At 49.7% G+C, this 13,064-nt stretch overlaps 1 protein-coding gene across 2 annotated transcripts in view; it reads left to right on the top strand.

Annotated features, from left to right (window-relative positions):
- AXL (AXL receptor tyrosine kinase) overlaps nt 1-13,064 on the top strand; it is a 34,771-nt gene that overhangs the window by 13,327 nt on the left and 8,380 nt on the right. The window contains exons 10-19 of one of the 2 annotated variants that reach the window (XM_049621985.1): nt 182-208; nt 1,734-1,866; nt 2,146-2,237; nt 5,542-5,637; nt 5,774-5,851; nt 7,294-7,386; nt 7,798-7,919; nt 8,557-8,666; nt 11,591-11,750; nt 12,266-12,402. In XM_049621985.1, the coding sequence (XP_049477942.1) occupies nt 182-208; nt 1,734-1,866; nt 2,146-2,237; nt 5,542-5,637; nt 5,774-5,851; nt 7,294-7,386; nt 7,798-7,919; nt 8,557-8,666; nt 11,591-11,750; nt 12,266-12,402 (1,048 nt within the window). The remainder of the gene's footprint in view (nt 1-181; nt 209-1,733; nt 1,867-2,145; nt 2,238-5,541; nt 5,638-5,773; nt 5,852-7,293; nt 7,387-7,797; nt 7,920-8,556; nt 8,667-11,590; nt 11,751-12,265; nt 12,403-13,064) is intronic. The other variant, XM_049621986.1, reaches the window with a different exon arrangement.

Genomic DNA, 13,064 nt, shown 5'->3' with positions numbered 1-13,064 from the left:
CTCCAACTGACTCACAAGGACCATGTCTTGCCCAGATACCCCTGACTTGCTCCATGTACCTTTCAGTGTTGCCCCAATCTAGGCTCTTTTCCTACCCCGGAAGCTTACTGAGAGCCTCACCCATGTCACATCAGTCTTGCTTTCTCTGAGCATGTCCTCCCTCTGTCCTTTCTCCTCACAGGGCAAGGACAACCAATCCACCTGCTAGGTAAGGGTTTTCGCACCCTCTCTCCTCCTTTCTTTCCCTCAGCTCCCAGTGAGGACTCCATCACCACACACATACTCTTTGACATGCTTTCCGTGTTTCTCAAACTTCTCGTTCTAATCCTCTACTTTTGGGGTTTGTGTGGTCCTTGATGGGGTTGCCTGGAATGGCCTCACACATTGTAGGTACTCAATGAATGGTAGATGGGTGGATGGATGGATAGATGGGTGGGTGGATGGATGATGGATGGGTGGAGGGAGGGATGGATAGATGAATAGATGGTGGATGGATGGATAGATGGTGGGTGGATGGATGGATGGAGGGGGGGATGGATAGATGAATAGATGGTGGATGGATGGATAGATGGTGGGTGGATGGATGGATGGAGGGAGGGATGGATAGATGAATAGATGGTGGATGGATGGATAGATGGTGGGTGGATGGATGGGTGGATGGATGGATAGATGGATAGATGGTGGGTGGGTGGATGGATGGATGGAAGGAGGGATGGATGGGTGGGCGAATAGATAGATGGATGGATAGATAGATCAGTTATCCCCCTCAAATCCATCCCTCTCAAGTATTTCTTCAGCAATTCTCAAAAACTCCTCCTACACCCATTGTACCCTCCTAGCATTATGACAGCTCACCTCTTGTAACTCAACCTACTATCCTTAAATATTCCTCCCATGCCTTCCTGCCTTTCTTTGCAAACCCTTTCCACAGCCTCCTTTCCTCCCAGCCTTCTTTCCCAATCATAGCTTTACAACCCTTTGTTCCTCACACATGCCTCTCAAACCCAATCACACCCACACTTCGCATTCACAAACTCTGCACGCTTTTTACACACTCACCATATATCTCACATTGCAAATGCTGGAAAACTTTGGGTCCACACTTTTCAACTCTCCTTACACGTTACTCCCTCGCCCCTTGCCAGTCCTACCTGTTCCCACTCTATGCACACACCCACACCAAACTCCTGCTACATTTAACATGTACCCATTCCCATCCCTTACACGTCTACTCCCACCTTTCTGCACACCATTTCACTCATCCCATGTTCTTCACCTGCCCTTCCCACACTCCTCTTGCACCAAAGTTACATCCTTACAAATCACTCTTCACTAATTGTATCTAAAACTCCTTGACTACTCCTCACTCGCATACCCAAAACTCCTCCAACACCCACCGGACTCTCTATATATACATACCTTTCCTTTGCACATGCATTTCACTTTCATCAGGACACACTCCTCAAGACTACTCCTTAGCCATCTATGCGTGAACCTCACACTCCTTACACACGCCCCCCCACACACACCCATCCTATGCTACACGCATTCTCTCCCTTGCTCACCTGTTTTTCACACCCAAATCCAGTCTCCCTGGATAAGTGAACACACCTACCTGCCACATGTCTCATCAGATATTTCCTCATCTGCCTCCCTCCAACATCACCCCTTTGGGTCCCAGGGAGCAGGATCCAGAGCCCCAGCCATGACCTGTGTCCCATACCCCCTGACAGTGAGTGAGCCCCCAGCCCCTGCCTTCTCATGGCCCTGGTGGTATGTACTGCTGGGAGCAGTTGTGGCCGCTGGTTGTGTCTTCATCTTGGCCCTGTTCCTCGTCCACCGACGGAAGAAGGAGACCCGCTATGGGTGAGTTGGAACTACATGAGTAGGAAGGCTAATGTGGATTGGAACAGAGAGGCTGGAGTCGGGGAGACCATGAGGAGGCTGGTACAGGATGAGAGATTAGCAAGAATCGGAATGAGGACAAGGAGGGAGGCAGAAGGTAGCAATCCAAGACAAGCTCAGCAAACGATGGAGGAGAGGGCGGGCAGGGCCTGGGGTTAGGGTGGTCACTTTCACTGCTGTTGGAAGGAGGGGGTTCCACTCATTTCTGCCCTGCCCTCACCTCCTGCCTGTTCCCCCCAGAGAGGTGTTTGAACCAACAGTGGAGAGGGGTGAACTGGTGGTCAGGTACCGTGTTCGCAAGTCCTACAGCCGCCGGACCACTGAAGCCACCTGTAAGTGAACCCCGTGCTTCCCTGCCCTGGTGCGGGATGATGAGCGTAGAGACTGGGGCCTGCTAGGCTTCTGTCGATGCATGCACCAAAAGTTTCTGAAAGTCTTGGAATGCTGGGTTGTTAGAACCACAGACCATAAGAACAACAGAACTGTGAAACCACACAGACCCTTATAGTAACAGACTCTTAGGGGCGCCTGGGTGGCTCAGTCGGTTAAGCGGCCGACTTCGGCTCAGGTCATGATCTCGCGGTCCGTGAGTTCGAGCCCCGCGTCGGGCTCTGTGCTGACAGCTCAGAGCCTGGAGCCTGTTTCAGATTCTGTGTCTCCCTCTCTCTGACCCTCCCCTGTTCATGCTCTGTCTCTCTCTGTCTCAAAAATAAATAAATGTTAAAAAAAAATTTTTAAAAAAGAATAATAGAGTCTTAGACACAATAAATCGTAGAAAAACCAAACCCCGGGGCCACAGGACCCTAGGACATTGTAATGATGATGATGATAAAGATAATGATGATGGTAACGATGAGGATGAGGATCATTGATGATGATGAAGCCAATGATGACAGCCAACCCTGGCACTTCCTATGTGATGGGCGCTGTCCTAAGTGCTCTGTACATATCACTTAGTGTAATCCTCATGACAACCCAATGAGGTAGGTACGTCAACAGATGAGGAAGCTGTGGTATAGAGTGGTTAAGTAACTTCCTCAAGGCCACACAGCTTGTAAGTTGGACAGCTGGGCTCCGAACCCAGGTAGATTTGCTCTGAAGTCCATCCTCTTAACTGCCTCTTGGAATTATAGAATGTTAGAGAGGTAGGGTTGATCTTGGCCGAAACAATCAAAGGTTTAATTCTTGGCACGCCTGGGTGCCTCAGTCAGTTAAGCATCGAGCTTCGGCTCAGCTCATGATCTCATGGTGTGTGGGTTTGAGCCCCACATCGGGCTCTGTGCTGATAGCTCAGAGCCTCGAGACTGCTTTTGATTCTGTCTCCCTCTCTCTCTGCCCTTACCCCATTCGCACTCTTGTCTCTCTCAAAAGTAAATAAACATTAAATGAAAAAATTTTAATGTTGTAATACTATAGACCCTTAAGATTTTTTTTTAAATTTTAAGTATTTATTTTTGAGAGAGAGAGAGAGAGAGAGAAAGCTCATGTGCACAAGTGAGGGAGGAGCAGAGAGACAGGGGGACAGAGGATCCGAAGGAGGGCTCCACGCTGATAGCAGAGAACCTGATTCAGGGCTCCAACTCACAAATGGTGAGGTCATACCCTGAGCTGAAGTCGGACGCTTAACTGACTGAGCCACCCAGGTGCCCCTAGACCCCTAAGATTTTGAAAATCATAGGCTCTTAGAACTCTAGACTCTCTGTTGGACTGTGGAGTTATGAAGTGTCCCAGCTAAGAAGGGACCTCAGAGGCCACCTCGTCAAATCTCTTCATCTTTCCAGCTGAGGAGACTTAACTCCAGAAAGAAAAGGGACAGAATTATGTCTCTTCCCAGCGCACAGTGAGAAGGCTACCGGGGCCCCAGGGAGATACCAGAAGGGGCTGGGAAAGACATTTATTTAAGAGGAGAAAGAATAGGAAGCAAGGAGGTCATGGTGCCATAATGAAGTAACATGCAGAGTAGTTCTCAAAGTGTGATCCAGGTCCCTGGAGGGGTCCCCGAGACCTCTGTATGGGGTCCATGAGGTCAAAACTATTTTCATAGTAATTCCAAGATGTTATTTGCCCTTTTACACTGCTGTTCTCTCACACGTGTTCCTTGGAGTCTTCCAGAAGCTCTACAATGTGTGTTGATGTCATCACTCTATTGGTTAACAAATGTGTGCTTGTTTATTCTTGTTTTAAAAATCTATTCATTTGGGGTGCCTGGGTGGCTCAGTTGGTTAAACCTCTGACTCTTGGTTTCAGCTCAGGTCATGATCTCACGGTTCATGGGTTCAAGCCCCACATTGGGCTCTGTGCTGAGAGCACAGAGCCTGGTTGGGATTCTCTCTCTCCCTCTCTCTCTCTGCCCTTCCCTATTCTCACTGTCTCTGTCTTTCTCAAAATAAATAAACTTTAAAAAATTTTAAAAATTAAAATCTATCCATTTGACTTTGCATACAGTAAGTGGTATACGTAATCCCCCAAGACGAAAGCTTTTTGCAGTCCTTAGTAATTTTAAGAATGTGAAGGGGTCTTGAGGCCAATAAGTTTGAGAACTGTTACCATATAGCAACAAAAAAAAATTGCAGTTACCCACAACCACATTACAGCTGTCTCATAGACGCCGTGTTGACTGAAAGAAGCCAGACACAAAAGAGAACATGTTATGTGATTCCATGTTTATAATAATCTCCCCAAACAGAGGAAGCCTATCTATGGCAAGAGAAGTCAGGAAGGTGGCCACTCTTGAGAGGGCAGGTCATGGTCTTTTCTTTTTTTTTTTTTTTTTTTCAACGTCTTTTATTTATTTTTGGGACAGAGAGAGACAGAGCATGAATGGGGGAGGGGCAGAGAGAGAGGGAGACACAGAATCGGAAACAGGCTCCAGGCTCCGAGCCATCAGCCCAGAGCCTGACGCGGGGCTCGAACTCACGGACGGCGAGATCGTGACCTGGCTGAAGTCGGACGCTTAACCGACTGCGCCACCCAGGCGCCCCGGTCATGGTCTTTTCTTGACCTGGGTGCTGATTATACTGTTGTGTTTGGTTTGTGGAAATCCATTGAGCTACTAAATTATGATTTGTGCAGATTCTACTTCAATAAAAAGTTAAGAAATATTTTTAGCAACTGGCATGGTAGGACACTGACCAGTCAGGGTGCCCAGTGGTGCAAGATCATGTGCCAAGTTCTAACCCTTTAGCTGCTGGTTTGGGAGAAGTTTCAGGGATCTAGAGGAGGATCTAGGGTAGGGTGTGTGCTTAGGGAAGTAGCTGATTTTTTTTTTTTAAGTTTTAACTTCATTTATTTTTGAGAGAGAGAAAGAGAGAGCAGGGGAAGGGCAGAGAGAGAGGGAGACAGAGATGGAGAATCCTAAGCAGGCTCAGAGCTGTCGGCACAGAGCACAACTCGGGGCTCAAACCTGCAAACCGTGAGATCATGACCTGAGCCAAAATCAAGAGTCATATGCTTAACCAACTGAGCCACCCAGGTGCTCCAGGGCAGTAGCTGGTTTTGAATGAATGCAGAAGTATTTCAATATTTTAACAATGGGTACATCCCTATTGACATCCGAATGTCAAATGTCCGAATGTTGAATGTCGCCTGAATGTCAGCCCTGCTCCATGGTTCTGTCCACTCCCACCCCCCATGCAGTGAACAGCCTGGGCATCAATGAAGAGCTGAAGGAGAAGCTTCGGGATGTGATGGTGGACCGTCATAAGGTGGCCCTGGGGAAGACCCTGGGAGAAGGTGAGTTCCCTACCTAGCGCACACACGTATTCCCTTGAACCATGAAGTCTTTCACTTCCCCACCCCTACCCAGTCACAGGAAATGCAGTTTCCACAAGTGCCCCTGAGGTCAATGTCTCCCTCTGGTCCCCCATAGGAGAATTCGGAGCTGTGATGGAGGGCCAGCTCAACCAGGATGACTCCATCCTCAAGGTGGCTGTGAAGACAATGAAGAGTGAGTCTATGGCTGCATGTGCACACGTATGGGACCCCCGTCTCCTAGCCCTAGACCCTTCTCCTATGCCCCTAAGGAGGCAGAAGCACAGAAAAGTTAGTAGCAAATTAGCCCCACCACAGAATCTCAGGGTTTCCAGAAAGGAAATGGAATCCATGCCAGGTACTTCAACAGAAGGAATGTAATATGAGGAGGTTTACTACAACGGTGCAGGAATAACTGGGAGCAGTGAGGCAGCCTAGAGATTAGCAGCAGCAGTACCTTACTTCCTCCCCAAGGCCTGAGGGGCAGAGGGAGGAAATGGTGTTACCAGAGCCCATGGCCAGGGACGCCTGGTGGGATTTAGGATCACAGGAGTTAGCGGCTACCTTGTAGGAGCTTGAAACACACAGGAGGCACAGCCACCATCAAAGCAAGACTGGAAGCAGTAAGAGACAGGGTGAAATACCCTGACTTCTCCCCTTCCTCCTACGCACCTGCCAGTCTGCCATCAGTGCTTCCCATGGGCAAACTCCCAACAGGAAGCCAGTATGAAAGGGAGCCTGGGAAATGTAGTTTTCGGGGACTAGCTCCTGTGATACATAACAGAGCAGGAAAAGGTCTGGAATGAGGCATACCTGGTTTCATCATTTACCAGCTGTGTGATCTCAAGCAAGTGACTCTCCCTCTCTGAGCTGCCATCCTTCATCCAGGGGAAAAAAAAAGATAAAAATCTCCCTGCCTCCTAGGGTGAGCCAAAGCACTTAATGCTGGGTATATAGTATGTGTCATTGATGTGGACTGCGACTATATTATTTACATAGTCAAAGAGGGTGAGAGCCAGTCCAGGGTCACACAGCACAGGGAGTCCATGCCCAAGTCCTTTCCATACAGGAAAGAGGCGTTGAGGGTCAGGCTGCACCTGGTGGTTAGGCAAGAAGATTCCTTTCTGAATCACTGGGGCTAAAAGCTTGGATTATGGACTCAACGGTCTCTCACTCATTCATTCATTATTGAGCACTTCTTATGTACCAGGTTATATTCCCCACCTGGGTTTGAATCCCAGCTATGTGACTTTGGGCAAGTCACATAGCTTACTCTGTGAGCCAGCGTCCAGAGTAATCGTATGGATCTCCAGGGAAGCAGCCTTGCATGGTGTTTGCACGTGGGCCTCAGAGCCAGACCACCTGGCCTTCAGTTCTGCCTATTCCGCTTGCAAGCTGTGTGTGCAGATTCCTTAACCATTGTGTGCCATGGTTTCCCCATTGTTAAAACAGGGAAAATAATAGTGGCACCTCAGAGGGTTAAATGAGTTAATATATGTAAAGTGCTGAGTGCAGCACCAGGTACTTAGTAATCATGTTTGATGATGATGATGATGATGATGATGATGATGGAGGAGAAGAGGAGAGAAAGAGTCCTCTCTCCCCTCCCTTCCTCATCACCTTCCTTTCCCCTCCAAGTTGCCATCTGCACAAGATCGGAGCTGGAGGATTTCCTGAGTGAAGCCGTCTGCATGAAGGAATTCGATCACCCCAACGTCATGAGGCTCATTGGTGAGGGAGGGGCAGATTTAGGGGATCTGCAGGCTTCATGGAGGCCACCCTAGAAGGAAGACCCCTCCCTCTGGCACTGAGAAGATCAAACCTCCAGGCTCCCTGTCTCCCTCCCATTCCTCAGAGTCAGCAAGCTCCCCCCTCCTTCTTTCCCTCAGCTTGGAATGTGACCTCTGACCTTTCCCAGAAATAGCTGAGGTCCCCAGGAGGGCTCTGGAAACTTCCCTGGGAACAGTGCTGGAAATGGCTTCTCTGAAGTTCAGTCCTTGCCACTGCTGTCCCCCGCCCCCAACGATTTGGGGGGAAGGGAGAGATTTGAGGGGAAGGGAGAGACAGAGCTGAGGGAGGGGATGGCTTCCCCTCCTGTCCAACTGGAGTGACAGGGCTGCCTGTGGGGGGCGGGGGGCTCAGGTGTCTGTTTCCAGGGTTCTGAACGAGAGGGCTTCCCGGCACCTGTGGTCATCTTACCTTTCATGAAACATGGAGACCTGCACAGTTTCCTCCTCTATTCCCGGCTCGGGGACCAGCCAGTGGTGAGGGACATTTACATGTCTGGTTCACGAGTATTAACTGAGCACCTAAGAGGGACCCAGCGCTGCTCAGACACTGGGAAAACCATGGTGACCCAAACCATGGTGACCCAGAGCTTGCTCTCCTGGAGCTCTCTGCCAGTGGGGACACCGGGCAGTAAATTAGTTAACAAATAAGATAATGTAAGTGCTAGGAAGGAAATAGAGTCAGATGAACTATAGAGAAGCCAGGCAGTTAGTTTGAGGGGACAGAGAAGGTCTTACTAAGGAGGTGGCCTTGAAGGAGAAGCCAGCTGGTGGGAGTTGGGGAGATCTTGGGGGAAGCAATCCTGGCAGAGGGAACAGTATAGGCAAAGGCTCAGAGGTGGGAGCAAGCAACAGCCTGTCTGAAAACCAGAAAGGAGGCCCCTGGCTGGAGCGTGTGTCTTATGTCCAGGGCAAGGACAGTAGATCCACTCAGAGAGGAAGGCAGGAGGGGATTATATAGGGCCTTATTGGAAAGAGGTGGGATTTAATTTTCAGAGCCATTAGAAACCACTGCAGGGCCAAGTGAGGCACACACAGGAAGGGAAGGAAGGAGGGAGGAAGAATGGATCTCATGGACTCTGCTGACCTCTACTCCCTCCTGGGCTGCCTCCAGTTCCTGCCCACTCAGATGCTGGTGAAGTTCATGGCAGACATTGCCAGTGGCATGGAGTATCTGAGTACCAAGAGATTCATACACCGAGACCTGGCTGCCAGAAACTGCATGTGAGTGTTGAGCCTTCCAAAGACATCCCCACCCCCCGAGGAGCTCCATCTCTCCTTCCAAGATGGGAGAGGGGTCTAGACACTTACCTCTAGGGTGGTCCAGAACTCAGGACTGGGACAGAAAGGTCAGCAAGGGAGTTGGAGAAGCATTCCTGGAGGATGTGGGCCTGGAACTGAGATCCTGGAGGGGCATTTGGATGTGGAGACAGGCGAGGCAAGAGGGTTGGCTCAGTGGGTAGCATGAGAGGTGCAGAGGTGACTGATGACCGTAGTAACATTGAAGCCCCATCTCTGTCTCCCTCTGTGCTGTCTTCCCCGGGCTGCCTTTGGGGAGGGGCCACACTGAATAATGGTGGGTTGGGTACAAGCCAGAAAACAGGCCAGAACTGAGCTAAGGTGAGAGCGGTGTGTGTGTGTGTGTGTATAAACACAGGCTTAGAATATCAGTTACATTACAATATTGGACTCCTAGAAATTGAAGCTGGAGAATCAGAATCTTGTGTAAGATGTTTCATTGTTCGCGACTCTCAGGAATATGAACAGTTCTGTATTTCTCCCAATTTTTTATTTTGAAAAAGTCCAACCCTACAGAAAAGCTGAAAGAACTGTACAGTGGACCCCCACTGTATATACCCTCCTTGTTGAAATTCTCTTCTATTCTCTTTCTTTCCACAACCATTTCAAAGTGAGTTGCCAAGATAGTGACACCAGACCCCTAAATCTTCAGTAGGTATCGCCTGAGAATGAGGACTTACATGGAAGTGATTACAGTTCTGTTGTCACACCTAAGATTAACCGTAATTCTGTAACATAACCTCTCATCCAATCCATATTCAAATTCTTCCAGTTGTCCTCTGAAATGTCTTTTAGGGCTGTTTTATTTTTTTACCCCAAATCAGAATCTCTTCAGGGTTCCCCCGCCACTGCATTTAGCTGTTATGCCCCTTTGGTCCTTATAAATCTGGAATAGACCCCCCCCCAACCTTTTTCTATTTTTACATCATATTATTTTGGAAGAGACCAGGACACTTGTCTCGTAGGATGTGACAGGCATGTGTCTGTTTCCTTGCGGTGGCATTTGCCTTGTTCCTCTGTTCCCTGTATTTCCTGTTAACTGGAACGTTTATGTAAAGGCTTCAACAGGCTCAGTCAAAATGGAAATTCCTTTCTTTTTTTTTTTTAATGATTATTTTTGAGAGAGAGTGGGGGGCAGGGAGGGCCAGAGAGAGAAGGAGACACAGAATCTGAAGCAGGCTCCAGGCTTCGAGCTGTCAGGATAGAGCCTGGTGCAGGGCTTGAACCTACAAACTGTGAGATCATGACCTGAGCTGAAGTCAGATGCTTAACCAACTGAGCCACCCAGGTACCCCTGGAAATTCCTTTCTATCTGCAACTTGGTGTGATCCTAGTCAAGTCCCCCATGGAACAGTGACACTGGAAATCAGAGTAGACAACCCATTGTTATGCATCTGCCCCTTTTTGTTAAGTTACAATATTGAGGGGTGCCTGGTTAGGTCACTTGGTAGAGCATGCGACTCATGGTCTTGGGGTTGTGAGTTCAAGCCCCAAGTTGGGTGTACAGATCGCTTAAATATAAAATCTCCAGGGATGCCTGGCTGGCTCAGTCAGTAGAGCATGCAACTCTTGATCTCAGGGTCATGACTTCACACCTCACATTGGGGATGGAGGCTACCTTAAAAATAAATAAGGGGCGCTTGGGTGGCTCAGTCCGTTAAGTATCCGATTTCAGCTCAGGTCATGATCTCGCCGTCCGTGAGTTCAAGCCCCGTGTTGGGCTCTGTGCTGACAGCTCAGAGCCGGGAGCCTGCTTCGGATTCTGTGTCTCCCTCTCTCTCTGTCCCTCCCCTGCTCACTCTCTGTCTCTCTCTCTCTCTGAAAAATAAATAACATTAAAAAAAATAAAAGTAAACACATGATTTTTTTTTTAATGTTATTTCCTTACCCAGTTGGCAGTTCGCCACTACCCAAAACCTCCCACCCACTCCACAGCCACCAGCCTGGATACCTGAGCATCACCTCTCTCTGCCTCCCTGCCATGATCCTCTGGGCCTTCCCTGGACCTAGAGGGTGAAGGTTAACTCCTGCCATGTGAGGGGCCTCCAGGGTCTGTTCCGATTGGTCACTGCCCCAGCCCATCACCCTGGCTAGAAATCATTAATTCTTAATAGGATCCTAGAACCTCAGGTGCAAAAATTAGAGAATCTTCTCTTTATGAAAAGCACAAAAGCAGGCAAAAGTAATCCATGCTCGAAGACTGTGGCTTCTCTGGGAGGGGTGGTTACAGGCAGGACTAGTAATGTGTTCCTTCCTTTCTCACACTTAAAAAAATCAACGTATGCTGATAAGGTAACACACACACATTCTAGGTGTGTGGCCAAATGCATGTTTATGTCTATAGACTCATGTAAACGACCACCACTGGATCAAGGTAAAGAACATTTCTGGGCCCTGGCAGGCTCCCTCAAGCACTTTGTAGTCACTGCCCCCAGGGAAAATACTATCCTGTATTTCAGTCACCTGTTCTTAAATGTCACGGAATCACGGAAGGTGTACTTCTTTGTGTCTGGTTTCTTTCGCTCAGTGTGCTATTGTTGAGATGAGCCCACGTCGCCATGCATATTGGTTAGTTCCAGCTTTTTCTTTGCTCTGTGGTATTCCTTGTACAGATGATGTCCCGCGGTGTTCTGTTTCTTAATCTGGGTGCTGGTTACATGGGTGTGTTTGTGAAACTTCATACGGAGGGAACAAGAAGCAACACATTTCCCTTCGGTCTGGGGTTGACAGACCCTCACCCCCAAAGAGGCCAGCCAGAGCAGGGGGTGAAAAGGTGTCTGAGAGTGAGGACAGGCTTCCCGGTGGAGGGGGCGATGCCGTGACTCTGTTCCTCTCCCCATTCTGGGCAGGCTGAACGAGAACATGTCCGTGTGTGTGGCGGACTTTGGGCTCTCTAAGAAGATCTACAATGGGGACTACTACCGGCAGGGACGCATCGCCAAGATGCCAGTCAAGTGGATCGCCATCGAGAGCCTAGCTGACCGGGTCTACACCAGCAAGAGTGATGTGGTATGTGTCAGGTGTGGGGAGCAGTGGCCAGTTCATGTCACATTGCAGCTGGGCTCATAGGGATGCCCGGGCTTCCCGGTACAGGGGCCTGACCGCATGTGTTAGGCATGTCTGGGGGTGTGCTGGGTGTCTGTGAATGGTGGTGTGGGCATGGTGGCGACATGCACAGGTCCACGTGTGCATGGTGGCAGGTTCATACATGGGACGTGTGGACAGTTTAGGTCGGGAGAGGCAGTGGTGAGGACGTGTATGTATGCACAGCCACAGTGTCCAGGGCGACCCGTAAGACCATGAGACTGTGAAGTGTGTACGTGTGTGCATGGATCATCATGCCTATGCACACACAAAAGTTGCCACTCAGTGTGTCCCTGTGCCAAAGTGTTTCGGTGAAGAGCTGTGATGCCCCCACAGAAATAGCTGTGTACAGATGTGCACGTAAATGTGGGTGTACCTGTGCATTGGGGTGTCTTTGTGCAGGAGAGACCCTCTAACTCTCTCTCCTCTGCCCCCTACAGTGGTCCTTTGGAGTGACGATGTGGGAGATTGCCACGCGAGGCCAAACCCCATATCCAGGAGTGGAGAACAGCGAGATTTACGACTACCTGTGCCAGGGAAACCGCCTGAAACAGCCTGTGGACTGTCTGGATGGACTGTGAGGACCCTGAGGACTCTCCCCACCCCCAATCCAATCCCAGATTTCACTCCAAAAGCCCTGAGCACCCCACATGGCCCCGACCCTCTAAAACCTGCACAGAATCCCCCAGACCGTTGAGGAACCCCCACACCTCCTCACCAATGCCCCACAAGACTAGGGCTAGCTCACAGGGTGCAGACTAGCAAAAGGTGCCCTCTCCTCTGGTGCCTTTCTGTGTGGAATGCAGGCTGGATCAGCCGCCTCGGCCGGGCATCTGTGGGCAGTGAATAACTGCACCAGCTTACCTGGGGGCCCTGCCTCTGAGACCCCCCACTCTCCCCAAATTCTAATTCACCTCAGACTCCTGAGCACCCATACTTCCCCCACATGCTCTTCAACACCCCTCAGGACCCTCTGCCAACCCTCCAGTTTGCCATATGGGGCTTCTCCAAACTCATGGGGCTCCTCTGAGATATCCCCAGGATCCTTTAGGACAGTGTTTATGAAACTTACAGTTTATGAAACTTACAGCGCACAGAGAAAAGCAGAGCATTCATCCAGCGCTTTGAGGGCAAAGTCTGCTCTAGCGAACCCTCACTGAACACCACACGATACTCAGAGAGGTTCCCCAAGACCCTTTTCAGCTCCTGAGTGTCCTAGGACTCCCCTCAGAAACTCTT

The sequence above is a fragment of the Panthera uncia genome (assembly GCF_023721935.1).
Source record: "Panthera uncia isolate 11264 chromosome E2 unlocalized genomic scaffold, Puncia_PCG_1.0 HiC_scaffold_19, whole genome shotgun sequence".
NCBI classification, from domain to species: domain Eukaryota; kingdom Metazoa; phylum Chordata; class Mammalia; order Carnivora; family Felidae; genus Panthera; species Panthera uncia.
The sequence above is the reverse complement of the archived record's forward strand: the minus strand, read 5'-3'. Positions and strand labels throughout refer to the sequence as shown.